General features: G+C 47.7%; 2 protein-coding genes and 1 long non-coding RNA gene across 7 annotated transcripts; 2 read left to right on the forward strand and 1 right to left on the reverse strand.

The window, feature by feature from the left end:
• Window positions 1–76: 76 nt before the first annotated feature.
• Window positions 77–27,403, reverse strand: KDM6B (lysine demethylase 6B). 5 transcript variants are annotated; one of them, XM_051995777.1, is made up of 24 exons: window positions 27,305–27,403; window positions 20,533–20,674; window positions 13,699–13,795; window positions 13,395–13,541; window positions 13,149–13,287; window positions 12,741–12,839; window positions 12,161–12,380; window positions 11,774–11,866; window positions 11,490–11,648; window positions 11,217–11,372; window positions 10,561–10,890; window positions 8,246–10,353; window positions 7,417–7,543; window positions 6,967–7,072; window positions 5,857–6,062; window positions 5,589–5,650; window positions 5,323–5,394; window positions 4,528–4,676; window positions 2,895–3,009; window positions 2,558–2,745; window positions 2,333–2,474; window positions 1,881–2,007; window positions 1,615–1,785; window positions 77–1,522 (listed from the first exon to the last, which is right to left on the reverse strand). In XM_051995777.1, exons 5-24 carry the CDS (start codon window positions 13,280–13,282, stop codon window positions 1,499–1,501), a joined length of 4,788 nt encoding a protein of 1,595 aa, XP_051851737.1. In that variant the 5' UTR covers window positions 13,283–13,287; window positions 13,395–13,541; window positions 13,699–13,795; window positions 20,533–20,674; window positions 27,305–27,403; the 3' UTR covers window positions 77–1,498. The 5 variants fall into 5 exon arrangements, with proteins under 5 accessions (XP_051851737.1, XP_051851739.1, XP_051851738.1 ...); XM_051995779.1 differs by having other exon boundaries at window positions 13,149–13,316; XM_051995778.1 differs by lacking the exon at window positions 27,305–27,403 and adding an exon at window positions 23,470–23,572.
• LOC127560866 (uncharacterized) lies at window positions 24,718–26,402 on the forward strand. Its single transcript, XR_007953418.1, has 3 exons — window positions 24,718–25,352; window positions 25,553–25,735; window positions 26,150–26,402. It is a non-coding gene; the product is annotated as an uncharacterized LOC127560866 (long non-coding RNA).
• LOC127561421 (translation initiation factor IF-2-like) lies at window positions 26,630–27,570 on the forward strand. The gene is made up of 3 exons (XM_051996667.1): window positions 26,630–26,674; window positions 26,711–26,908; window positions 27,124–27,570. The coding sequence occupies exons 1-3, from the start codon at window positions 26,630–26,632 to the stop codon at window positions 27,568–27,570; spliced, it is 690 nt and encodes a 229-aa protein (XP_051852627.1).
• The last annotated feature ends 184 nt before the right edge of the window (window positions 27,571–27,754 follow it).

Genomic DNA, 27,754 nt, shown 5'->3' on the forward strand with positions numbered 1-27,754 from the left:
ATCTACTATAACACCAAGTAGACTAGTTTTCCCAATCCCAGTCGCACGGCTTAAATTGCACACTAACACAATCCCATTATCAAAACGGTTTTTTCTGCATTTATTTTTAATATTTTCACACAAATTCACCAAAAGTAGGGGTAGGGGATAGAGGCCTCTGCCCTGGGGCAGAGCAGCAGTGCAGTGAAGGGAGGGGGTAAGGAGGGATGAGAGGGCCCCCCCTCAGCCAGAGGAGAAAAAAACAGCCAACAAAATGATAACAAAACTCCAGATAGACAATCGCACAGAGGTCATCACCCTCATTCCCCCTGGCTGTTTCACTTTAAAGTCCATGTTTAAAAATGGGTGCAGAGGGGAGCATGGCCCAAAGATCTTCCTTTTCCTCCATTCTTTTTCGTTACATGTACAATAACAAATTTGTTTCCACACCTACTCCTACAGTACAGGAGCCACTCACTTGCCCTCTTGAAGATCCAGGGAGGGAAGGGCGATGGAAGGGGGAAAGGGGCCTGGCCCAAGAAAGTGCAGGAATCTGGGATTGGTAGGAGAGAAGGATGGGGTTTGAGCACCATGATAATAAGGCCAGAGCCTGGGGGAAGATGGAGCATTGGGAAGAGACACAGTGGAAGAGCTGGACATAAGGGTGACAGAAATGGGAGATGGGAACATAGGAAGAATGGGTCAGAGAGCAGTCTACTAAAAACCCACTGCCAGAAGGAGGGAGGATGGCACTGAAGGTGGTAAGAAAAGGGGACAAGGGGAAGATCCTGTTTCCCCAAAACTGAATAAATAGAGAATAGGACTGTTATAAATTAAAAATGAAAATAGAAAATATAAATCATAACCAAGTGAACAAATAGAAGACAGACACGTATGGGTAGGGTGGGTCACAGGGAGCAACCAAAGTACAAAAAGGGAAGTCTTAGAAGATGTGGGATGGGAATAAAGCCCATACAAAGAGTCTCGTTAAAAACCTCACCCACTCTGCCGCCCTGCACATCCCCCACCCCCACCCCAGAGGACCATGACAGGAGTGAGGGAACCGGAACCCGTATCTGACCCCTCCACCATCATCCTCCCCAGAGCCCCATTACTCCTTTTATCTATTATTACAAAGGCCAATGTTGGTAGGGGAAAAAAGAAGTCTGGCCAAGGCTGGGTGGAGGGGTGGGGCTGATGAGGAGGATACTCTGGTCCCCACCTCTATCTTTTTTTAGAATTTTTTCCCTCATATTGGTGTTTTTTTTTAAACAAAAACAAAACAAAACAGAAACAAAAAAGACCCCCCCCAAACCTTTTCTGAATAAATTAAGTAAGGGAGGGGGAGCTGCCTGTGGGAGAGGAATTCAGCCCTGCCCCCTCCCTCTCCAGGCTCTGGCTTCTCCCTCTCCCTGGGAAGGCCCCTACCCCAACCCCCAGGGTATGGGATGTGGGCTGTGCTGTGATGGCAGAAACTGGGCTTTGACATTTTCTCAGCCCTAGGAAGGGGTGTCCTGCCTCATCGAGAGTTGCTGGATCCAGCCTACAGTGGAGGAAAAAAAAAAGATTAAGCAGAATATGTAGTGAGGAAAAGGCAGGAGGATTGTTTGGGAGGCTCCAGTCCCAGCTACCTACCAGGGTGAAGGCATCATAGGCCTGGGCCAGCTCCTCTGTCCTGTACTGCTCTAGCACCACGACCCCCTGTAGGCCTCCGCTGCGTCTCCGAGCACAGCTCTCGCAGTGCACCAGGTATGTATTTCGGCTCCCATTCTCACTTGTCACAAACAGGATATTGAATACCTCTACCTGTGTGTGCAGACAGGCATGATATCACAGTGGCCACAAAAAGTTAAAGGAGATGGAAGAGAAGACACAAAGGAAAGGAAGGGAAATTTACTCACATCACACTCATTACAATAATAGGCAGGCTCATCCTTGACTCGGCCCTGGTAAGCAATCTTCTTCCCAGCCCTCACTAGGCTCTCTCGTTGTACCTGGCAATGCTTCATAGACTGCAGCAGACAGAATCTAGGGGCAGGAGGCAAAGTAGAATGACAGGAGGCATAGGGAAAAGTCCTTCAGAGCCATCTCCAAAGAAAACTCCTACATGAAATCTTCCTTTTCTGATGCATTCCAGTTATTCTCTTTAGAACTCTCCATGTCCATGTGACCCGGGCCTCTTTGATAAAGCTTACCACAACTAACCACTTGAGCTCAGCACCAGAATTTTATTGACCCCACATATACTTAAGGGATGTCACACAGAATGAGAACTCCATCTGTTTAAGGGACCAACGAATAAGGTGCAGGCAAGCACCAGACCCCCATAACAACAAATCTGTCCCCTTCTCACTTGATCATCTTGAACAGGTCCGGATCACTGACTTTGACGGTACGGGCAACGTTCCAGGACACATGGATCATGGGTACAATAGATTTGACATTCTTCACCTCATTCCATTCATAGCGCTCCAAGGCCAGCTGGTATTGATAGGCTAGGGGAAGGGGAAGGGGGTGACCCAAGGAGCCAAGCCCACTGAACTCCAGTTCTTCATCTCCCTGGCCCCCCAGCTCTCACCTGTGAGAGGCCCCACATTCCAGGCAATATTGTTGCACCAGCCTGTGGCTTGCACCCAGTGCACAGTGCCTGCATTAATCCACACCAGGTCCCCAGGCCGCTGAACAAAGCGGTACACCGGGATGTTGGAGGCATAGAGGTCATCTAGGATTGGCCACCATGAGCCCGTCAGGTAGTCCACTCCGTGCCTATAGGAATACACAGACTGTTGGGGAAGAAGAGAGGTCCACCCCACTGCAGGGAATGATAAGGCAGGGAAAGCTGAGGGAAAGAACGATGGAAGATCAGGGGAGGAAGAAAGGACTAAAGAGGAAGGCTCTCAGGTTCTACAATGCACCTGTCACAGAAGGCACTGATGGTCTCCCAGTAGTGCTCATGGACCGCAAACCATTCACAGTCTCCAGGACCAATATTGATGTTGACAGAGCAGAAATTGTTGTTTTCCTGGTGGCCTTTAGGGGGCAGCAAAGGATAACAGTCACTGTACTTGCTAGCAGGTAGGAGAGCCACAGTATAGCCTCCTTCAACCCTCACAAGAGCAAGGCTCACTATTTCTATTGATCACTAATACTATTGATATAGTATTGATCTAGAATACTAAGTCAAGAAGCTACAAAATTTCAATTTGCAAGACCTGGTAAGGGTCTTGGAAAACATTTCATTCAAACTTTTCATTTTACAGAGAAGGCAATCCTGGGAGATTCAATGTAGGCTTCTTATAATAGTTTGCACAAAACTGCTTTATTCCTGGAGCTTCAATCTCTTCAGTGACCATGCCCCCATCTCCACATTCCAGCAGAGTTTCTAATACAGGTCACAAATCCCAATAGCTGCATGATGGCCCCAATGATGGGCCCAATTCCCCATCCTGGGTATGGGGAGGAGTGCCTTTCATCGCTTCCTTTCCAAGGCACCACCCTCCCACCACAACAAAATAAAGCAATTATAGGTGTAAAAGCATAAATGGCACATTTATTAAATTCCTCACACCAAATTAAGAGGAAAAGTGAATATTCTAGATAAGGATCAAAAAATATTAATAGGCTAGAACATTGATGTGACTCACTTAAGGATATAAAATTCAATATGGAAACATGTAACGTCTGACACGAGAAAAAAACTTATTTCATAAAACAAGATGAGGAATCCATAGCTAGATGACAAATTGTCTCAAAAACATCTAGGGATTGTAGTTCATCAAATCAAAATTTAGAGCTGAAAGAGACCTTCCAAATTCACTTGAATTCAGTCCCTACATTTTATAGGAGAAAACAAGATCACAAAAAGCTTAGTGACTTTCCTAGGGCCCCAAGGTCTAAGTACCTGAGGCAAGATTCAAACAGAGGTCATCCTGTGTCTAGACCTTTCTCCATAACAGACTGATTCCTGTGCCTCCAGTTGACCACAAATGCAATACCAGTCATCAACCTGAAATGGCAGCAGAGCAATGCCAGGCACAGGGCCCCAGGCTAGGGAAACTCCAGTCCCTTGTACTCTGTCCCAGGGTGACCATGTCTGGAAACTGCCTTCACTTAAGAGTGTCACATTTTGAGAAAGAGTATTGACAAGCTTGATAGCTCATGCCACATGAGGTCAAAGTGAAGGAAATAGGAATGTCAGAAATAGGGGGTCATGACAGCTATCTTAAGATCTCTAAACCACGGGGGAAAGACGTTAACCTTAATTTGCTTGCTCCAAAGAAGTATAAGCAGCAATAGAGGGCTATTTCAAAAATAACTGCAGGATTACTATTAAGAAAACTTCTAATTATCAATTATCCAAAACTGAATCTAGCAGCCATGGGAAAGAATGTATTTCTCCCCAATTGGAGGTGGTCCTTGCAGCTAGACAAGTATATCAGATGAACCATTTTTCTTAACAAACTGGATTAGACCAGCTCTGAGGGCCCTTTAGTTATCTGCTTCACAAGTTTCAAAAATCTTGGCCAACCCTGCGGGGAGATAGGTTACCTGGTGTTCGACTCCCTGGAACTTTCATATACAACTGGACCGTGTTCATGCCCAGGATTGTATGGCCCACATGGCTCAGCATATTTCCTGTAGATGTGACCCGCATGAAGGCAGGCAGTTTCAGCAGCTCTTGCAACTGGGGCTTCCACCTAGGAAGAGACCCTAGTTAAGTCCTAGAAAAACTTCTTTGTAATGCTGGGTTCAACAGTGGCAAAGTTTAGAAGGCCTGGTATTTAAGAACCTTCAACACCTAGCCATAATCTATCTTTCCAGATCTATAATACTTTTGTTTGACATCCTCAAATATTGATTTAGCACATAATATCACATATTTATCTGTTTGTATCTTATAACCCTATTAAACTGTGAGTTTCATGGGGAACAAAACTCATCTAAACTTTGGATGGTCAGTCTGGGAGAGCACACTGCTTTATCCATATAAGATGAAAGGAACAGAGAAAGAAAACGACAGAGAATGAAAGAAGAGAAAGGGAAGGAGGGAGATTCAGAGGCTCTTGGCTCAGTAAATTACATTCTTAAATGTGAAGGGTCAAGATTCAAAAAGAAACCATGACACTAACTCCAACATACTACATTGCCCAAGGCCTGAGAAAATGAGAATATAGAAAGAATAACATTTCAAGGATTCTAACAGTCACTGTCTCTATTTTAAAAAATTACCTTTCTCAAAATGCAAATGTTTTGGTCTGTTAGAGGTATTACATAAAGGCAAGGGTAGTTCTAACCCATCTTTGAGACCTGTCAGCAATACTCTACAACCACATTTCTACTCACCGTTTAGCATCTGACAGATCAATATTGGTGCCAAATTTGATGATGTGATGAGTTTTCTGATCTGGATTGTTGCTAGTGCAAAGGAGATGGGGGAAAAAAGAGGGGTAAATATATTGGGTAAATAGCATGAAGAATGGGGGGAAGAAAAATATGCAAACTCTAATCTTTCAGAGCAATTGTAAGGATCAACAGGTATAATTCATATAAAAACACTTTAAGATAACTGGAGGTTTTTGTCCAAGATCAATCAAGAAGCTTGTCGATACCTGGGAGGTGTCTCAGTGGTGCTGTCTGGTTCCTCTGTCTCGTCTTCACTCTCTTTTTCCTCCTGCTCCCCAACCCCCCAAGATGGCAATCACATTCAGATCAGGTACTCTTCTAAACCCTAGTCTCCAACTTGTTCCTGATTCCTCAATTCAATATTCACTCCCATCTACCAACCCCAAAAGTTAAATTCTTCTCTTTCTGTCCTCTTTATTCTCTTCAGTCCCTCCCCCCTGTATTCCTCTTTCTCCCTCCAGGTTCATTTGTTACCTGTAAAGATTCCTGGAAGGAGGAGGCTTGGTACTGTGCATACTTGGCAATCGTAGTGTGAGAACGACTACTCTCACAGGGCCAGATCTGTCGAGTGCCTGAGAGGTCCCAGTTCTCATCTGATGGCTGCTGCACCTGAGTCCTTACCTCCACTGCATGTTCACCACTTGCCTCCACCAAGGTCTTTGTGGAAAACAGGCCCAAATCTGCAGTGGAAAATAATGGGTAGGGAATCAACAATGAGCAGCCAACCCCTATGGCCTCTCTCAAATGAAAAAAGACAGACCAGGACAGACCTAAGAGTCTCTAAGAAAGGCAGTAAAGTAGAACTGAGTTTCAGTGACTCTAAATCCCTCCCCAGCCATACACTCTCTAAAAGAGAGTAGTCCAATAGTGTGATTTTTTTCTAGTCCGATCTCCTGATTTCATGAAGATGTTCCAATTTACAATCTAAGAGAATTATATGGAGCACTAAGAAATTAAGTGATTGCCCAAGGGCACATAGGCAATATACTGTCAGAGGTTAACAGTTAAACCCAAATCTGATTCCAAAGCTGACTTAGCTCTCTACTATACTATAGTGTTTCTCAATGAGTAGAGAAGTAAAAGATAAAGCTCAGATCAAATTAGGGTTCTTGTAAGAAGTTCTGGTGAAAAATTTGGTGTTTTTGTACCCTTTGGGGAACTTCCACAACCTATATTCAATTAATTTCTGATCATGAAAGAACTAATAAGCATTATTAGCTGCCTACTGAAGTAGACAGATTGCCTTTTTTCTACTTCTAAGCTATTTGAAGAGTCAGAAATGACAGAAAATCAGATGGCAAATTGAATGGAATGCATAGCCACACCCATGCAAGAAAAGTCCTGGCCATGCAAAATAAGTGCCATCTCCCCCAACAACTGAGCTTGGACAACCTCATCCACATCAACTATCCCCCAAACTAAGGCACCAGCAAGCTCAGCTCAGATGTGCACACTTTAGATGGTAAAATGGCTTACCTAGATGGTAAGATATAGCTTTCCCCAACTTTATCAAAAATCCCTAAGACTTCTACTTTTCTTTCTCCTTCCTCTTGGCCTAGTCTAGCTCCTGACATGAGAACTCACTGAGCCGAAGGGAGCCAGCCAGGCCCCGGATCACTGTGATGGGGTTCCTCGGATCTGTGCAGAACTGAAGCAGCACTGGGGAGAAGGCATCCCGTTTGCTCTCCAGCTGAAGACAGGAGAATTGGGAAAATGAGAGAATTAATACAATGCCACTATTTGCAGAATGCTTACTACATTCCTACCCTACTCAGGCAAATTTCCCATTCATAATATTTAAGCCAAGTTAAGGCTGTCACCTTCAATCCATCACCCTCTGTAAGGGAACCCATAGGGACAAGAAGATTTTCCCCAATTCTGTTATCTTTAACAAAAGAGAAAGTGAAGACATACAAAATCTCATCAATCCTGGAATTAAATACCATTTCTTTAGATGTTACAGCAATTTAGGTGTAGGCCCTTCTCTACTCTTACACTTCATAAATACTTTCACTGGGAAAGACAGAAACATACGTAGATGCTGGGTGTGGGGGGATTGAGTTTTTCCCTTGGCAGCTTCTCTTCAGAGTTGATCTGAGGCTTAACAGATTGGGCAGGTGATAAGTAGGACTCTCGAAACTTTCCTTTCACCTTTGCATTCCTGTGGAAAGAAGAGAAAAAAAAGTGGCATGGTAAATCCACATAGCTATTGAAGGAGACTAAAATTCCATTTACATACTGAGAACATCATGAGTGGTTCTGTTATATACCCAAACCAATTAGTACCACAATGTGGTAAAGTGGGAAAATTGTGGTAGCCACTGGAGTCTGCTCTGAAACTTTGTCATGATAATATCATTGTGATCAAGTCACATGAGTCACATTGTTATAATGGAATAATAAATAACACATGAACTATCTCCTTAAGAGATCTGTTGTGAAACATTCTAATATAAAATTCTTGCAATTTCGTGTTAGTTTGTGAATCTGTACGGTGTATGTGATTACTTCCACACATCATTTTATGACATTCTGATCTCTCAATGTATCATTTTAGGGATTTGAGGTTGTCTCTAAAGCTTCGCTGTTTAAAATCTAAATGAATTGGACAGAGCTTGCCTGTTTCACATGAGCAATGGGAATAGACCTGGCAGATTCTACAATGGGCTATTATTGATCTCTTTTTTTTTTTTTCCAGAAAAATTTTCATTTCCAGAAAAGCAGACAATACTCCTCATGACACTTAATCTTGATACCTCAATGCAAGAAAACCCATCCCCTCACTCTGCCCAATGCAAATCAGCAACACAAGAGCCTACTCTGCTCCTTCTCTGAAGATGGGGCCAAGGAGTGAGTTACTTACTTGCTGGCCCGTACCACATCGGCAGCACAGTGCCCAATGGTAAGGTCAGCCATACTCAGCCGCCGTTCTTCCACCTCAGAGGCCATGAATGTCTCCTTGTCACCACTCTCCACCTTGATAAGCCGAATCTTTAGCTCCTTGGGCGGTCCCTCACTCAGAGACCGGAGCTTCAGCATGTCAGCTGGACTCACACTGGGTGGGCCTGGAGTCTCTTCCCGGGCTTTATGCCGTGTCTCACTTCCAGGGACTGGTGCTGGTGTAGGGGCAGGTGAGGGTGGGAGAGGAGGAGCAGTTGTAGCAGGGGGCACAGGAGTAGGCAGCTTGACTTTGGCAGCACCACCAGCCTCAGGTTTGGCTTTCTCCCGTCCTTGGATCTCCTTGCTTTGTAGGTCCAGGTTTCCTAGCACCTGTCGGTTCTTCTCCTTGTGCACCTTACCCTCCCGATGCCGACGTCCACCATCCTTGCATCCTCGCCGGTGCCGCCTATGTTCCTTCTCTTTCCGCTTGCTACACCCAGGCCCAGCACCACTTTCTTCCTTGGGCCTCGGTGGTGGTGGTCGCTCCCCTCCACTTTCTACTGGCTCCCCTGTGCCCCTGCCCACCCTTTCCACCAGTGTCTCACAAGCCCGACTGATCTCTTCTAGTACCTCTGACTCAGAGCGGGGTGGGGGTAGCATAACCCCTAGCCGTGGTGGTGGTGGTGGGAGTGACTGGGCTGGGGGAGGCCCAGATGGCTCCTCACCCCCTCCTTGCTCCTGGGCCCATGGCCCGCTTGAGGTAGAAAATTGAGATGATGAAGAGACCTGCAGCTGCAGGGGGCACAGGAGGTTCGTGGCTGCCATTGCAGGTGGGGTAGGGATAGCACCTGATGGGGGTGGGGGAGAATACTGAGAGGGAGAGGTCACAGCCTGGGCAGCCCCTGCCCCAGCCCCTTGGTAAGAGTATTTCTGCCCATCCAGCACGTTGGCCAGAGATTTTAGCAAAGTGGCTGGACCAGCTTGTGTCGATGGTGACGGTGGTGGTGGCAGCGGTTGAAGAGGTGGGGGGAATTTTGCTAGTGGTGGAGGAGGGGGCAACGCTGGTGGTGGTGTCTTCTCTTCCTTGTGGGGGAAAGAGGGCTGCAGTGGGGCAAAGGGCTCCTTCAGGGGTGCCAGAGCTCCCCCACTGGCCTCTCGCTGTTGCTGCTGTTGCTCTTCCTCCTTTTGGATAGATTCATCTAGCATCTTCATAATATTGGCCAGCCCATCAGGCAGGATCTTAAACTCTGCCGGCTCCTCAAATTGGTCCTCCAGGGGTGTCGAAGGAAAATCAAACAGTCGAGGGCTCTGGCTGGGAAGCTCCCCACCACCTCCAGGGGGTTGGGGCTGCTGGGCATTGCTCAGGGGCCCAGGAGGTGGCCCCCGCCCCACCTCTGTGGTCTTTGGGAAGGAGACCCTGGGCCGGGGGCTCTCCGGGCGCCTGAAGCTTCCTGAGGTATTTTGGTGGCAGGGTGGGGTGGTAGGTTGGGGAACTGGAAGTGGCAAGGGAGTGACAGGAGGGGCTGGAGGGCTCAGAGAAGGGCTTGGGGGATGGGTATCTAAACCCCGGGAAAGGAATGAGGGAGGGGGAAAGGGCACAGGCCCCACTTGGCTGCTGTTGCTGTTGCTGGTGGTGATGGTGGTGGGGGTGGTGGGGTTGGTGTGCGAATCCTGAGTGCCCACGGGGAAATGGGGTGAGAGAGTCCCCAAGAAGCCCTCGTGGTGGGGGAGGGGAAGTGGTAGTGGAGGAGGAGGTAGGGGAGGTGGAGTGGGGCAAGGGCCCTTCGCTCCAAAGAGGAGCTCCTCCAAAGGATCTCCTTCTTCTCGACCCATAGCTACAGCCCCTCTGCCTGCTTGGCAGGCAGGGCCCTCCAGCCATGAGGATGGGGGTGCTGGGTGGAGAAGACGGGGACAGGGTGGTGGTGGGGTGGCAGGGCTGGGCAGGAGGGGTGGGCCCGGTGGGAGAGGCAGGGGTGGGGCAGCGGCGGTGGGGGCAGGGGGGAAAGATTTCCGACTGCTATGTGCCGATGGCCCCAGGCGGCTCTCATGGGAAGTAGCCTCTAGCCCTGGAGTTTGATAACAGTCAGAGCCCTGCAAAAAAGAAAACAGGAGAGTAATAGAGAACAAGCTCCAAGCTTTCAGAGACTGCCAGAGCTCTATGCTTCCTTTCCTATATGATCTCCCTGCTTTAAGCATCTCTTCCAATTTTGTCTTTTCAACTCTTAAAAATTTTCTTTACATTCATTCAGAGTTCTACTCCTCCCTCAGGCTCCATTTTCCTTCTTTTGTGTCACTTACAAGGCCTGGGCTCTGTTCTGTGCCCCGGAGGCCGGTGCTGCTACTGCTGGTGGTAGTGGTGCCGGGGACGCCAGGGGGCCGGGAAGGGGCATAAGGCACGCAGGCGGTGGTTGCTGCTGGTGAAACGCTGGAGTCCATCCGCGACCTCTGAACTCTGCTCTCTCTAAGGTCACTTCCAGGGGAATGGGGGACAGGTGGGCAGCCATGGCTCTCTGCTCCTGGGGGATGGGGGCCCAGAGGGGCCGTAGGGACTGACCGATGGCCAGGGGGGTGCGAAGCATAGGAAGGAGTGGGGTATGGAAATGGAAGGGGAACTGAGTGCCGCTGCTCCTGTTGAAGAGTAAAAAAGCATGATTTGTGAGGGAACAATTTAGGCAGGAATAGGGTCATGAACTGGAGCCACTGAGCATAAAAAGAAACAAGAAAGACCCTTATATATTGTCAGAGATCTATGGTTAGGCAAATGGGGTTGCACGAATATGAAAACTCACAGGATATCCAGAAATGATGAAAGGCTAAAATTAATAAAATTTAGACTGAACTAAAATGACAGTGAAGAAACCATACATAATGCAGTCCTCAAGATCAGGGTCTAACAGGACTCTGCAGCTCCTGAGATTTAGCAGTAGATCCAGATGGTGAAGAGATCAATTTACCTGACGTTCTGGAGGGGCAGAACCTTTGCACTCAGTGCCCCAGGCCTCTCCATGCAATGGGCTCCATAGCCCAGGCTTCGATAGCTGGAAGGGGGGATTTGTAGCTAGGCCTGGCAGTGGAGGTGGCAATGGTGGTAACCCTGGAGGAGGACCAGTCTGGAGAGAATGGGAAGGAAATCAGGGGGACTTAAGCTCAGAGACTTCCCCCTTTACCCTAAAGCCCTGTAGCAGCATTCTGTGCTGTTTTCCTAAGGTCTTAATATTAAGGGGTACCTGATCAGGGCCACAGCCCCTCCTACGTTTGCCTCCAGGGCTAAGGCTCTCATCAGCAGGGCCAGGAGTAGCCACGGGAGGCACAGGTTGTACCACAGGAGTTTCTGCTGCTCGTTTTACTGGGGGACCCCCACGCTTTGTCCCATAGCTTCGCTTGTGCTGAGAAGGGGAAAAAGAAGAACGTTCACCCACAATAGTGTATAGTAGGTCTGTTTTGCCTACCACCACTCTGTATTCTGCCAGATTCCCTCTATCCCCTAAACATGCTATTCTCCTTCTCCTACCTCAAGATGTAGAAGGTTCCATACTTGTTCAAGGGGTGGCAGAACCTTAGCCCGATGCTGAGAAGAGCCTGTGTGAAAATTCCAGATCTGGGCCTAGTCACAAAAGAAAACCAGAGAATGGGAGTATCCCAAGAAGGAAAAAACATAAACTCAAAGCCTTCCCTTTACAACACCCCCCTGCCCCTTTCTGACTTCTCCTCCCCTGTCTAATGTTTTACCCCAAAGTAAAGTAGGCAAAAAGCCATGCAGAAAAATCTTTCCAACATAATCCTGGCTTCAAGATACACAAAGTCCTGAATTCAGCTGGTTCTCCTTGAAGCCCTCATATCCCTCATATCTCTATACTTGCCCTTAGCCCTCTATTCTTGGGCTCCAAGAAATCCTCACCTGCTGAAGCCGGCCAATACGGAGCCCTAGTTCTGCATAACCACCCCCATATCGGGCTGCACTGTGGTAACAACGCATGGCCTCCTCGCCGTCTTGTTCCGATTCATAAAGCTGCCCCAATTGTTCCCATAGCCCTGGCTGGGCTGGGTCTCGAAGCAAGGCCTGAACCCAGCCATGCAGGGATTCCAGCTTCCCATGCAGAGGTCGAGGATTGGGAGTCCTTGAGCAGTGAAGAAAAGAATATAAGCGTCATTGTAGACTGAGGCAAAGTCCAATTATGTTGGTCACTTTGCTCCCTTTTAAACCTCATTCTTCTTTCTAAATCCAAGTTTGACTTTTTCTGAGCCAGCAACTTCCTCTCCCTTTCAGAATCACTGATTTCATCTTTCCCTTTCTAGCCCTCCTCCCCTTTTCTTTTTTTCCAAATTATTTTTCAATGGATAAGCATTAATTTCCTTTCTCTAACACTTCCTACCTTCATCCCCTTTTGGGAATTGACACACTAGCTCACATTCCAATCCTTCATCTCCTTCCAAACAACAGGTTCCATTCTCTAAAACTTACATCCTTCTACACTTACCCTGGAGGGTAATAGGACTTGCTGGGATATCCAATACCACTGCCATGGGCTGGGGGCAGGTGAGCTGGGAGTTGGGGCTGCCCAATGCTGGCAGAACACCTGGTAGGGTCACATAAGTCAAAGGTTGGGGGGTGGGGTAGCTGGGGTGTCCCTTGTTTGGGAGAGAAAAAAAGATGTCAAGTAACAACTGAGGCTTATCAAAGCAGGAAAAAAAAATTAATGAAGAGGATTGCAACCAAATTAAGACAGAAACAAAAAATTTATAACTAAAATATAGGTTCAGTATTGGAAAAAATGAGGCTAAGAGCTATGAGAAAAAGAGAAGGAAAGAGGGAAGAAAAATAACAAATCTACAGTAGGGGAAACTAAATAAGGAATGGGAAAGATAGGATCTCATGCTTCACTTACCTGCCCCCTGGCAGCCATGCCCGGGGAGGGGGGTGGGGAGGACAAGAACTCCAGGTCCCAGCACAGCTCAGGCCCCCAAGGGTGAAGGGTTCCCGTGCAGCTCGGGCCCCCGGAGGGTCCACTGCCCGATGCATCCAGCCTAAGGGGGGGAGGAGAACAGATTTCTATCTAAAACTAGACATCTTCTCTGGAAGTCTAGGAACACCCCATAAACACCCAAACTCAACCTTCTTAGCATTCACTCACCAGGTCAGCGGTGGCCCCGGGAGCCCTTAAGATCGGGCTGGCCCCCCACCCTTGTCAGCCGGCTAAAGCTCCTCAGAGGCAGTGTTCTAGCTTCTGCCTCTACAACCACAGTCCTCCGTATGTTCTGGGGGAGTTTTCCAGGTAATTCTGTAGAGAGAGAGAGAAAAAGGAAAGAAATGGAGAGAAAGGAGAGAGAAAGGAAAGAGAAAGAAGAAAAGCTCAAATCTGGGATCAGGAACAGTAAGACCCGACTACTGCCCCAAGCCCCTCCCACCTCCCTCCCTCCCTCCGCCTCTCTACTTACTGAGTTCTCCACTCTAGGAATCTGTCCAATCACAGGGCGAACTCCCTCCCCTGAGAGCGAATCATCGCCTTGGTTGTCTGTCTGCCTCAGTAACAGCCTGCCAGGGACCAATGGAAAGAGGTTAGCTTGGTAAGGGGCGAGCATTGTAGCCAATGGAGATTGGATTAAAGCAGAAAGGGGAGAGAAGAGCAGGGAAGCTGGTCAGACAAGCTTAGCTGGGGGTGGGGGTGGGGGATGACGGGGTGGTGGTTACGGTGACCCCTACATGACCCTGTTTCTCCCACCAAAGGGTCCCTACCATTGAACACCCACTAGTTTCTTTACCCTCATCCTAAGCTCCCCACAATTCCTTTACGACTCCGCTATTCTTGTTCAGGCACGAGGAGATACCAGAACGGATCAGGCAAAGAGATTGGGGCAAACCAATGAGATTCTCAGAAAAGAGTAATACAGACATATCAACACAGCGGAGCAGATCTTAAGACCAATGGCACTAGCAGCTTCCCCGCACCTTCCCCCCATCTACCCCACTATCCCCCCCCTCAACTGAGACAGAAACCAAGAAACACTCAATATATAACTCAACCTCCAAGACAAAAAACAACCTGCTCCCCCCAAGCATCACTCCTAGGGTAGCAACAGCTTGAACCCCAGGCTTTGAAATTCTGTACACAACTAGTTCCCAGATATTCTCACCTCGTCCCAAGCCTCCAGTCCCTTTTCCAAACCAACCTTAAGACAGAGATTCCCAAGCACCTAAAAATCTACTTCCCCAAAATAACCCTAATCCCTTGTCCGTTGACAACCAACACCACAGACAGTGAACAGTGATTTTCTAAATTTCCCTCCTCTCCCAGAAACTCTGTCCCAATTCCTACATCGTAATTATAAACTCTTTCCAGTCTTTTACCTCCTGAATCCTTAATAATCCCTTAACTGACTTGACATCCTAAATCTTTTCTTTTCTATCCAGTATTCACCCTTAATGGGTACTGATCTCATCCCTAGTCTCCAAACCTGCTTTCTAATCCCCATCCTAGTAAAGTCACGCACCCAGGTCCAGAGTGGCCCCTCTTTCACAGCTCGAATATCCTCTGTGCCCTTCCTCAGTATGGTCCACGCGCTCCCCACGGCCCACGTGGCCCCCACCCCCCAACACGAGGGGAGGGGGATTTCGGGGGTTGCCCGTGACGTGGCTACTTGCGCAGCGGAAGGGGTGGGGGGGGAGAAAAAAAAGAGGGGGGTGCAGAGTGGGCCGGTACTCGGTGACATCATCCTCCTCCTCTCACTCATAACCCGCCCACTTCCTTAAAGAAGCCGAGGGCTTATTTTACTTCCTCCTTTAAATCGGAGCAGGCTCGCTTGGGTCTCCCAAGCAACAGCCACTCGGCTTGGGGGGAAATGGGCATCCACCCGTCCAGGCTCCCCGCCTCCAGACCTTTCCGGTCTTGCCTCATCATCTCCTTCAAAGGCAGGAGTCACTGAAGGGAAGGAAAGGGGCAAAGTAAGCTAGCTACTGAAGTGCAGGAAGCTGGGGGAGAGTTCAGGGTAAAGTTCTGGGGGTGGTTGGAAAGTTCATCTTTATGCATATGCCGGCACAGCGGGGAAATTTCCAACCCAGTCCAGAGACCAGCAGGGACTTCTGGTGAATTCAGCCTCAATCCCTCTTCTCCCTCCCCCCATCCCCCAATGCAGAAGGTAAGAGCCTTCTTTAACTGTATCATACCATAAGAACCTTCATCTCCTCAGAGAAAGGCAGACTAAAGGAAAAGCAGCCTTAATTAGAAGGGTGAGAGTAATACCCACTGAAACAATGCTTTCTAAATCTAAGAATTCTCAGGCCTGGCCCAGTGGACAATGGTCAAATCCAACCTTGGAGACCCACTTGCTGGATAAATTCCTTAACCTTAGAAAGGTTTCTTTCTAAGCCCCAATTTCCTAATCTGTAAAATGGGAATAATTCCTTCATTCCAAAGTTGAGTGAGACTCAAATGTGATAATATTCCTTGACTTAAATGAAAGGATTTAGATTGGACTGCTTCTTAAGACTCCTTTCCAGCTCTAGTTTCTATTATATAAATTAAACTGCTGTTACTACTACTACTACCACCACCACCAGAGAAATGAATTAGCTCACAGAAGTTTGAAATATGTTAAAGAACTAACTAAATGTATGCAAAGGCTCCTCCTTCCTCGAATAAACAAACTGATAACTTTCTCTCTTACTTTCTCTCCCATCTGTTACATACACTTGAGCTAAGCCACTGGGGGAGTCCCAAGGGTGACAGAAGCAAGGAAGGGGAACCAGAGTCCCTACCTGGGAAGTGGAACCTAGAAATGCTATGCTAGCTACCAGGAAATGTAGCTTCCCTTTTTCTGATGATGACACTTCTCAGCCACTTCCCCTTTCCCACTGAGGCCTGACTCAGCTCTCCCCTAATAAGCAACATGTTTCACCAGTCATGTCTCTCATACTCCCACACTGCTATTCCTCTCAGTGCTACTGACTAAAGTCATAGATCCCCAGCTCCTCCCCTTTATCCCTACCTTAAATCCTATTCTTTTATTGGGACTTAGGGGCTCTGTTCTCTAATTCTTCCTCTCTTCAGATACCCTCCCTGCTTCGTCTGATTCAAGCTTAGGTGGGGGGAGTCTGAGTCACTAAGAAAGCCTCCCCCACATTCCCACTGACTCAGCCCCCATACCTCCCCAAAGACATACATACACAAAGTCAGAGACAGACACAACCTCTCAGCCTACACACACGCTCACAATTTAGTACCATGGAAAATCCCCTTTTCTTACTCCTCACAGAAAATCCCTCCCACTCACCTGCTAGGCTGTATTAATATACACCCAAGCTATTTCCTTACCAAAAGCATACAACTATGCCCCTATTTTCTCCTTTGGGGCAAGGAAAAGTCTTCCCTACTTCTTATTATACAAATTTGTTCTATCTTGGAGGTTTGCCTTACACAATAACTATTCAGTTGCCCCATCTTAATTCTACCTCTATAACATATCCACAACATTCATCCCCTTTTCTACATTCAGTAGTTCAGGTCTTCAATACCTTTTGTCTAGACTATTTCTCTATATCTTTCTTTGGAAGAAGAAATTGGGTTAAAGTGACTTGCCCAGGGTCACACAGATAGTAAATGTCAAGTATCTGAGGCAAAATTTGAACTCAGGTCCTCCTGACTCCAGGGCCAGTGCTCTATCTACTGTACTACCTAGCTGCTCCTGCCTGGACTATTTCAAAAAGTCTTCTTATTGGCTTTCCTACTTTCAGTCTCACCAATAGTCTAGATACAATAGCCAAATAATCTTCCTAAAAGTACAAGTCTGACCACATTAACTTTACCACTCAAATATCTTTCCACTAAGATAAAATACAAAATTCTCACATTGGCCTTTGAAGACCTCCCCAAAAAGCCTATATCCCATTATTTTCCAGTCCTATTATTTCCCTCCACATATTCTCAGGCCTAGCCTGTTAGCAAAATCTGGGTCTGAAATGTCTTCCCTTCAAAGCGCCACCTAAGAGAATCCCTAACTTCCTTCATGTTCTATTTCCTTCCAACACAAGACATTTCCTCATATCTGCCTTGAGCTGTCAGTTGCTGGATGCTCTATAATACAGAGGGATCTAAGTTTGTTTTTTGTTGATATTGGTGTTGCTCAGCACATACAGAAGAACCTTTAATAAATGCTCACTGAACTGAATTTGGGAGAAGAGCCCTACTTCAATACCTTAAAAACCTGGTAACTTTGATGAAGGCTACAGCCCTTCTCTATAAGTGAATATAAGGTCTTCTAAAGTATCTAAGGCTGAAAATATCATTTATGCTGCAACCAACTAGGTAATGACTGTCTGAACTAAGCCAGGTAGCTTTCTGGGCAATAACTGTCAAGGTCCAACAGGGATATATTTCGGTTTGTTAAGAGCTGAAAGAATGAGCAATCATCCAGAACCTATGGTAACCTGCACACATAAGGAGGAATAAGGCATATCTTTACTGGATAAAGACACTTATCTATGTGTTGGGCATTCTCAGCAGTCAGAAGACTCCAGACCAAGTCACAAAGGGGTACCTCTCAAAGGGTTAATTTCTTCCTAGGTTAGGCCCTGCCCTCTTCATCCGGGTTTTCCCAGGCTAACCAGGCTCCACCTTTCCATCCGGGCCTTGGACTTTTTGATAGTTTTAACTCTCCTTTCCCCGAAAAGAGACAATATCAGACAAGCCAACAAAACCTCAACTACTCTGCTTAAGCAAATTAAGAATCCCCCACACTACAGGAGTAGCTCATCCCCACAGGAGGTACACTCATTATCCTGGGTGCATGAATGAGCAAGTGCTCCAGAGCAATTGAGGGCTGATACCCATCCACATATACAAACACCACACATACACACACACACACACACACACACCCACCACACACACAGACAAGTAGAAACAGAACCCTATAAAGACAAGGTTTCATAGGATCATATATACATACACATACATATAAACAAGCATAAAAACTTACCAAAATACCCATCTGCCCCATACATTTTGATTTACTGTCATACTTTCTCAGTCCCTCACGGCCACATTAAAGCACAAAGCAAATGAGGGGATTGAACTAGATAACTTCTAAACTTCCCAAATATTAGCATTCACTGGATCTGTCTATCCCTTTTGTTTCACTACCTTGTTGCTTCAGTAGGGGTATTTAAGAATGGCCCCTTGGGGCTCTTCTGTGACTCAACCCAACCACACTAAGATTTATTTAAAGGGAAGGTCACCAGGATTCTAGTTCCAGTTTGCCCCACTTCTGTATGATACAGGGGTAGGGGGGACCTGAGGGACTAAATCAGAATAAGACTGTGACCAAGAGCTGGCCCAGGCAAGCTGTGGGTGGCACAGTAAGTTTCTGATTCTGATATCTGTGGTGAGGCATGTTTCTAACAATGTCTCGGTTTCTATATGCATTTGCATATGCCAATGCTCTGCTGGGAGTCAGGCTTTGGTTTTTAGTTATTACTCCTTCTTTTCTCCTTGCTAGTGGGATTGTCTCTGCATGTCTTGTTCTGTGTATATTCTCACTTTCTCCTTCCATCTGCACATGCTTGACTTCTTTTGTCATACTCTCATCTCGAATCCATTTGCATGTCAGGGTACACATCTCTGTATTCATCAAGGCAAAGTGCATATCTGACATAACTATTTTCCTCATTTCTATCTTGAATGTTAATGATGATGCCCTATAGGAACCTTAGAAGGCTTGTTGCCTCAGTGTGTGTGAGTGTGTGAGTGTGTGTGAGTGTGTGTGTGTGTGTGTGTGTGTGTATAAAATTCAGGATGTCTATTTAACCCTAACATCTCTACATGCTAAAACTCAATCTAAATCTCTATTCCCCTTTCCCATTTACGACTTCAATAGTGGGCCCCAGACAAGGCTCCAACCACTGTTTTCCATGGCCAAGGTTCATTTCTTCTACTTTAGCTCCATGTCCCTCAAGCTGTTGTGGTACACTGTAAAGAGTAGTTTTGGAATCTGAGAACCTACTACTTGAATAAACCTAAGCAAGTCACTTAATTGAATAAAATTGAGCAAGCCCACTTGGGTGGGCCTATAGTTCTTTGATATAAAATGAGGGGATTGAACTAGATAACTTCTAAACTTCCCAAATATTAGCATTCACTGGATCCGTCTATCTCTTTTGTTTCACTACCTTGTTGCTTCAGTAGAATATAAACTCTCTAAGTGCAAATACTTTTTCATTCTTGTTTTTTATCTTCAGGGCTACCAGAATACCTACTAGGCATTTATACAGTATGTGCTTTTAAAATGCTGTAAAATTTCATTGCCCCTATGGCAGATCTCAGCTTTCCTTCACTTCTACCAAACAGGAATGTGGTTGTGGTCAAGATCAGAGGCAGAATTTGAGGATGAGTTGGGAAACTGGTAGTGGGTGTCCTTGGAGATGATACTAGTATAGTTATCAAACAGAGCTAAACATGCTGCCTTTACTTCCTTTCTATTCCTTAATGAAAACAGGAGCCTAGGAGCTGGTTTTTAAGTATTATAAAGTAATAATAAATGGGAACAGGCAAGGACAATAAGACAAATCCTCAAGACAAGAGCTAAGAGAGTGAGGAAGGAGATAATAGTAGGGACTAATCAGGAAGACTTGACTTAGGGAAGTTCTAGGAATTGGATGGAAAAAAGGGGTTCTTAAAAAGAGAAGATAGGAATAAAAGAGAATTCAGGAAGGTATTCCTGGAATTGTCATAGCAACCATATGCTGTTCACAGCAAAAATTCTGTTATTTCCTCTCCTTGATTAGTCTAAATGATCCTACTTCCTTACAAACTCCTGTCCCCCTTCAAAGTCAGTTATCCAAAAACAACTGGATAGAGCAAAAGGTTTAATATGCTCCCTTCCCCCATACCTCCAGTTTTCATGATATCTCCCATACGCCATCATTTTGCCAGCTTTAGCAAGATGGAGATTAAGCCATACCATTCAAGGGAAGTATATGTGGGGATTTATCCAATATCTATAAAAATGGATTGAATGAGCTCAGGAGGCAAGCTGGGAAGTATATATCAACTGAATCTCAGAAGAAAAACAATAAACTAAAAAGACTGAACCATTCATGTTATGTATAGTGGGCAGGTAGACTAGACCCATTAACCTCCAGATTACATCAACCTGGGGAAGAGTAGCATAATTTTGTATTAAGGGATAAAGATAATGCATATTATAAATACATAATATAAATGTGTAAACATACAAATGCATACATAGGAGGAAGGGACCCATAGGGGTAGGACTTACCAACTGGAGCTTGGTACACCTCTCTCTCATTGGCACCAGTGCCCCTGTAAATGAGATATAGCAGGCAGGGGAGAGTTGGGTGGCACTATGGAGCTGTCATGGTGATGGTGTTTTGTTTTGTTTTGTTTTTTTGGGGGGGAACCTGTAGAAAAGAAAAGGATGTTAGGAAGGGAGAGTGCCAACCAGAAAGCCTCCCTTTGTCCACTTTCCTCAGCCACTCATAGAACCGGCTGGGGTAAAGGAACAGGAAGAATCTGTTTCCATGGCAACTAGAAAAAGCCATTCCTCGTCTCTCGAGTACGTATGTACACGTACACACACACACACACACACACTCTCACACACATACACTCTTTCCCCCCATCCCCCGCCCCCAACCAGTTCTGCCTAAGAAAGAATAGTGGCTGACAGGGGAGGAGGTGGGTGACAACAGGGCCCTGGCTATAATGTTCTCAGATAACAACTATCTGAGGAAATCTAGGTTCAATTCCATCCTGAGACTTTCTTCCCAGGGTTCTATTCTCCTCAAATCAACCTAACCTTCCTACTCCAAGGAGCCTAAACTGGGATGTCCCAGGATTTTGCCCCTCCCCCAAACTATTGCCTCCACCCAGTCTTATCTAGCAACCAGATGGCCAACTCCACCCTCTGGACTCTGCACCCTCTCCTCCCCTCTTCTTCCCCCAAGGCCAGGCAGGTCCCAGCTAAAACAGAGGTGACTGGACAGGCTGAACGGGACCAGAAAGGGAGGAGCCAAGGGCTCCCCTTCCTGCCAGGTATATATAGGAGCTTCTTTGGCCTTATATAGTATGCTGCTCAAGAGTTAGAAAGGGAAAATATGGGTGAAGGAATTCCCTTCAAGGTCATATGCTGTTTCCCCATCACTTCCTTCCTTTAATAACATGAACAGGAAAGGTGACAGGGCTCTGTTTTACAAAGTGTCTGATCCATCCAACACTTATTTCCTTCCCAGCAATCATGTTCAAGCCATGGTTCCATTTCAATTCCTTCAAGAACCTATGACCCCTATTATCACCTACCAGCACCCCAGATTCTCAGATCAGTTCTCCACATTCCTATTAGAAAACTATGTCTATGTCCTGCCCATTCTTGTTCCTTCCTCCAGAAACCAGGCCTCTAACACCCCCCCCCCCATCTTCATGATGCAATCTGCTGTAAACCACAGTGACTGCTGATGACACTCCTTCCTAAGGAGTTGTTATTCCTGACCCACCACCTCCCCTATGACAAGTGGGCCCAGGAGATAGGCTAGCAAACTTCCTTACTGATAAGGGTTTATAAGGGTCCAGGTAGTCCTCACTAGGAGGTAGGTAGCATCACTTGAGAAGGGCAATAGGATGCAAGGATGAGAGCAAAGCTAAGAGGGTCAGGTTGGAATTAAAGATAGAAGAAAACAAGGGTCAGTAAATATTAATAACAAAATTTGTAAAAGATTTTACTTTATCCTAATAAAGTGAAGTAATGCAAATATAATTATTCGGGCTTTCACAAATGAGGAAACTGAGGCACTAAGAGGTTAAGGGATTTGCTCATGATTACACAGCTAAAGTTGAAAGGCAGGATTCAAATCCAGGTCTGCACATACCCTGCACTCTCAAACCTTTATCCCAAATCCAGCACCACAACCTTAATCCCTTATTAGCCCTGGCCCAGAACTAGAGGCTGTAATTCATCTGCCCAACAGCTGGGCTGGGGGAGGAGAGGTAGTACAGAATGGGGAGGGGGATGACAAAGGGAGGGGTTGAGGCTCTCTAGTGCCTAGCCCCTTAACAAAAGGGGAAGGCTATGGGCGCCCTTATCTTCCCCAAGTAGTGACCCCAGGAGAGAAACAGATTTCCATTTCTTTCTATGCTCTTTCCCCTCAATCTCCTGATCTCTACAATTCAAGTTTCCAGTGACCATCACTCTGGGTCCTACAATTTGAGGTGAGGGGAATATGGGATTGGGATATGGAATACAGGAAGAAAACTCAAATTACAATCCCCCCATTAGACTGGGCTGGCTACCAGAGCTATGGCACCCCCCCCCCCGCCCCTGTTTCAACTAGAGCATTCTTCTCTAGCCAATCCCCTTTCACCAGATCCCCCAAAACAACCCCCTTCAACCCTAGACTGACTCCCTCAAGACTATGCTGTATCCTACCACTGTTCCCTTCAATCAATGAAAGGTGGAAGTGATAACTACTCTGATGCTATTCCTTTTACATTACCACCCTAACCCTAGACATTTGGGGCTATTTCTCAGCTTATTTAAAGGGACATCATCCTGGAACCACCCCCACAAACACTGGTGTTAATAGAGCCTTCCCACCCCCTCTGACTTTTTGAGAACCAACCCTCAGAACCACAGACAGCCCCCATCCACCCCCACTAAATGCCCCCTCCCCAATTCCAGTTCCCTCCCCTCCCCCAATAGCTGCCAGGAGAAAGGGGTTCAAGATTGGAGGGATTGGAAACCGCAGAAAATGAGGAAAGGGCTAAGGGCTTCTTCCACAGGAAGAACAGATGGGCACCTAAGGGAACATCAGAGGTCGAGACGATAGAACCTAGAGAGGGAGATATAGGTAGAAGGAAGCTGAAGAAGAGACCGGGAACCTGGGAGAGAGTCGGGTAGAGGTGAAGTGGGGGAGGGGGAGTTTTAAGCACAAGGAAATCAATGGGGAGGGGGGAAGAAGAAAAAGGGGAATCTACACGGAGGGGCAGAGACACCAGAGGCAAACAAGAGGAAGACATGGCAAAATAGAGATAAAAGGAGAGACTTGAGTAAAAAGGAGAGAGAGAAAAAGGTGGGGGAGGGAAAAGGATCGAGAGAGAGAGAAAGAGAGAGACAGAGACAGACAGAGACAGAGAGATAGACAGAGAGAGAGAATCCGATAGGAACCATAGGTGGTGGTTGGGGAGCCGGGCCGGGGGTTACCTGCTGGGTGTCTGTCCCCCGGCGGTGCCCCCGAGTCCGGGTAGGGAGGGGGGAGCAGCGGAAGGGGGGGGAAGCGGGGACTGAAGGGGGGCGGGGGGGGCGATCCCTCCTCTGCCTCCTGGGCCTGTCCCCGGCTCTTGCGGCCTCTGCCTCCCTCCCTCCTCCTCCCAGTCCCTGAGTCCCGGAGTCAAACAAAGAACTGTAGCAGGCTCTCCCCAACCCCCTCCCTCCCTCCCTCCCTCCTCCTCCTCCTCCTCCTCCTCCCCCTTCTCCCTCCCTCCCCACCAGGCTCCCTCCTCCTCCCTTCCGGTCTCTTCCTTCAGCAACCCGCCCCCCCCACGCCCCTTTAGCTGTTGCCTCTCCACCCCCCCCCAACCTTTTATACACCCTTCAGTTCCCGTCCCCTCTCCCCCTCCCCTAATGAAAAATATGGAAGGAAGTCCCCTTGCAGAATTAAAAGGCTCCAGAAAACATGAACGAGAAATCCCCTGAAAATCTGAGAGCTACAATACAATTGTCTTCCCTTTTTAATGAAATAGCCCGAGTTGTTTCTTCCCCAAGAAAGCAAAAGACTAAAGAAGCAGAGCATTAAAGACTGTAACTAAACCCCCTATCAAATGAAGAAACCAGAGTTGCTGAAGCTTACCATCACCACCAAATTAACGCAAGCTCTTCTCCTCCCACCCCACACCCCAATTCCCACGGTGTTGGGGAAAGGGACGCTGGTCTGTCCACCAGAAAAATGGCATGAGCCAATTTTAAACCTGCCCCTCCCCCACTTTTCAACCCAGGATGCAAATAAATACCTGCCCAACAGCAGCCTCCAGCTGTCAAAGTCCTCTCAGTCCTCCCCATAAAAGTGAAATGTGAAAACTGATCTGCCACCCCAAAATTAAAGACATGAGTTTTGAGTCTTATATATTATTTCTCCACATACCCCCATAGAGACTGGAGGAGGGAGAAGAGGGCCGTTAAGTGAAGGGAAAAGTAGAAAAATATGTAACCCCCACAATTATATCTTTTTTTGAGTAATGTCCCACTACCATACACATAACCCATACTACTATCTCCCACATTGCTCCCTCAGGAAGCAGCAGAAAGGGGAAAGAGGAAGGGAATGGCAGACTCATGCGAGCAAAGTCTAAATAGGTGGGGTGAAATTTCTGGGCCACTCACCACACCCTACACTTCACTACATCCCTCCCCCCCCAAAAAAAAAAAAAAAATCCAGTTCAGGATTTCCCACCTGCGTATACTAAGTTAGGAAAGGGGAAGAGGTGGCAACGGATCTCCACAGGACTAAAAGTGGGAGAGGAGGCCACACTGCCTAGCAACCACCCCCAGGCACGTGCACTAATGACGTCATCTCTGCCACCTCTGACACCAACCTCTGACCCCTAGCTACATGGGGGAAGAAAGTGGTAAACCAGCATAAAGAGAAATAACCTTAGGAATTCTGGGAAGTCTAGTAGGAGATCATGTCCAAACAAGCTTCATTCCTAGATCCTAAACCTCAAATCCCCTTATTTCCCGCTTAAAGCTGAATTTTCTCCCTATTTTTTCAGGAGATTCATCTTGGACAGGAAATAAGAGGTAGAGATTAAAGTCGAAAGGCGGGGTCAGTCTGGTTGTGTGCATATAGGGTCTCTTCCCCACCAGGGAAGGATTTCCACAGCCCCATCACTGTCCTGGCTGTCCCCGGCATCCTAACACTCCCCCCCTCCTCCTCCATTCCAGGGCGGAGTCTCCAGAGTTGAAATCAGGACAAGGCAAGAGGGAGAGTTATATAATCAAGAGAAGCAGAAAGAAGAAAAGAGACAGACACTAGGAAACAAGTAGAATGACACAGATTCTGGAAGACTATTTGAAGAAGCATTAAAAAGGTAGAGACACTGGATTATAAAAAATGGAGAAAAAAGCTAAAAACTTTAACAAAGGAGGAAGGAAGACTGTGAGGATGATGGGGGAGAGAGGGACGACACTGAGTTCTTACAGGTTCTTCTTGCCTTCTAAGTGGGCTACTGGAAATCTAGCTTACAGATTCCAATATCTATGTTCTAATTTTCAGCTTCCTTTCCCTCAGTTCTGATTCTGCCAGTGAAAACCAGGGAGATTCTAATCACCCTCGGGGAAGAAAGCCAAGGCTTCTTGAGGCCCAGAGGAAGGAATAGCACCAAGAATCCCTCCTTAACAGATGAAGCAGGAAACCACAGCTCCACCCATTACCACCTGGGATCGGAGGGTGCCAGCTGGGATAGGAACCCAGGTAGCCTAGCTTGTTCTTTCTCCCAACCCCGACAACTTCAAAGTAGATTACTGATTTGCAGTTAAAGTCTATGGTAGACTTTCTGAACTGGAGCTCCAGGGTGTGTTTACTAGAAAGCCTAGATCTTGGGGCTAGGTGAAGGGCAATCAAATGGGACAGAAGCAAGAGTAAAGTCTCAGAAGGTTTGCAAATACATAGCAGGGCCGGGATGTCAGTCAACTCTCCGCGCAGGCGCAAAAGGGTAACGAGACGCGTGCGGGGGGGGTAGGAGGTTGGTAAGAGGGGGAGTGAAAGATGTGAGCGTGTGGGAGTGCACGTGCAGGTCTGAAGCAGCTGCTCAGAGATCCCTCTAATCCCCAGCCCCCTCTACTCTCTCTTCCCTATCCCTTCTTCCCCCACCCCCACTATCATCAGGCCGCAACCCCCTTCCACTCCATTGGCGGTCTGTCGGTGATGTCACCAGAATGTCCTTAAGCGGATTGGGCGGCTGGGACAGCTTGAGAATCTGGCCCCCGACTCTGCCTCCAGTTACTCTAGCAACAATGCAAGCAGTAGTGGAAGAGTAAGACATGAGCTCAGTCCAGAGCCCGGAGTCTCACCGTGGCTCCGCCCCCCTCTCCCTCCCCTCCGGGAAGGAATAGTTTGCTCCTCCCAGACAAAACACTCGGGCACAGACCTTTAGAAGCATGTTCGTTTCTCCGTTTTTATGCTTTCGGTTCTCTCTGTAGGGTTCTGGCTTCAGCTCTTTCTAACCCCTACCTCCAAACCACTTCTACCACAAGCCGTCCTTGACCAGAGCTGGTGGTCTTTGCTATTAACAAGCAGGCTGCCTTTCTCATGCCCCGACACAGCGCGCTCCTAGTTGTTTTGGGTGGAGGAGGGCGCTGTGCCCCCATGTACCCCTTCGTCACCTCCACTCTTCCGCCTTTTGCTGTTCAGGTGGGTTCGTACTGACACTAAGCCCTTTCCCCGAAGTACCAGGAGCCGACACACTTGAGATCTAAAGAGCTCAAGACGACTCCGGCGCCTAGCACGGTCAATCAGCCCCGCCTCCCAGAAACAGGAACGCGCATCGCCCTCGCCCCCTGGTGGTTGAGCAGGGGAGGGTCCAACTCCACCATAGGGCCGGGGAGAGAAGGCCGAGATGTGGGAACTGGTTTAGGACTGGAAGGAGTAAGATAGCGGGATTCCTGAGGGCACTGGGCGAGGGGAATTACCACCTCCCGATGGGGCCTCTAAGACCCCGATTGGTCCAAGACTTTTTCTATTAGATAACCCACCCTCAGTCATCACAAGGAGGCCGCGCCCCGCCCCCTCTCACGGACACGCACTCAAACACCGAGAACTGAGCGACTTCTCAAGTTTCTTCTTTGGTTCGACCTCCCTAGATCCCGGGGCCTCGGAGCCGCGACCAGACCATATGCCGCGCACGCTTGCACCCTCCCCGAAGGATACAGGTGCCTGGAGCCACCGCTGCTCCGTTCCCTAGATCCGGCAGCGCAGTCCGCCCCGCCCCCCTGCGTGGAGATGGTTTCCCGCTCTCCAGGCTCCAAATAGGCTCCCCGTTACCTGGTTCTGGGAGTTCCAGGTGTCCCGGCTCCCTGTGGACCCCCAGGGGGTCGGGAGGCTCCCCCCACCCCGACCCGGGCTGGGGGGGCCGCTCCGCCCCGTGGCGCAGTTGGATTTTCCAACACAAACACCCGCCCCTGCCCGCCCATGGCCCCGCCCCGCCCCGCCCCTGCCCCATCCCGGTCCGGGCCCCTATGCCCAGCGCTCCCGGATCGGGCCCCGCCCTTCCCTGCTTCGTACCCGCCCTTCCCCAGCCTCGTACCTAACCGCGTCCAACTCTTATCTCCACCTCCTCCATGTCTAGCCCCGCCTCTTCCTGCTTAGGCCCTTCCCCACAGCCTCGCTTCTGTTTAGGGGCCCGCCCCGCCCCCTTTATTCCCGACTCTTCCTTTCTTCAGGGTTCAGACTATCTCACCTTCACTTAACTCTAAACCCAGCTACACTGTGTAT

Source organism: Antechinus flavipes, chromosome 4 (genome assembly GCF_016432865.1).
Source record: "Antechinus flavipes isolate AdamAnt ecotype Samford, QLD, Australia chromosome 4, AdamAnt_v2, whole genome shotgun sequence".
Classification (NCBI taxonomy): domain Eukaryota; kingdom Metazoa; phylum Chordata; class Mammalia; order Dasyuromorphia; family Dasyuridae; genus Antechinus; species Antechinus flavipes.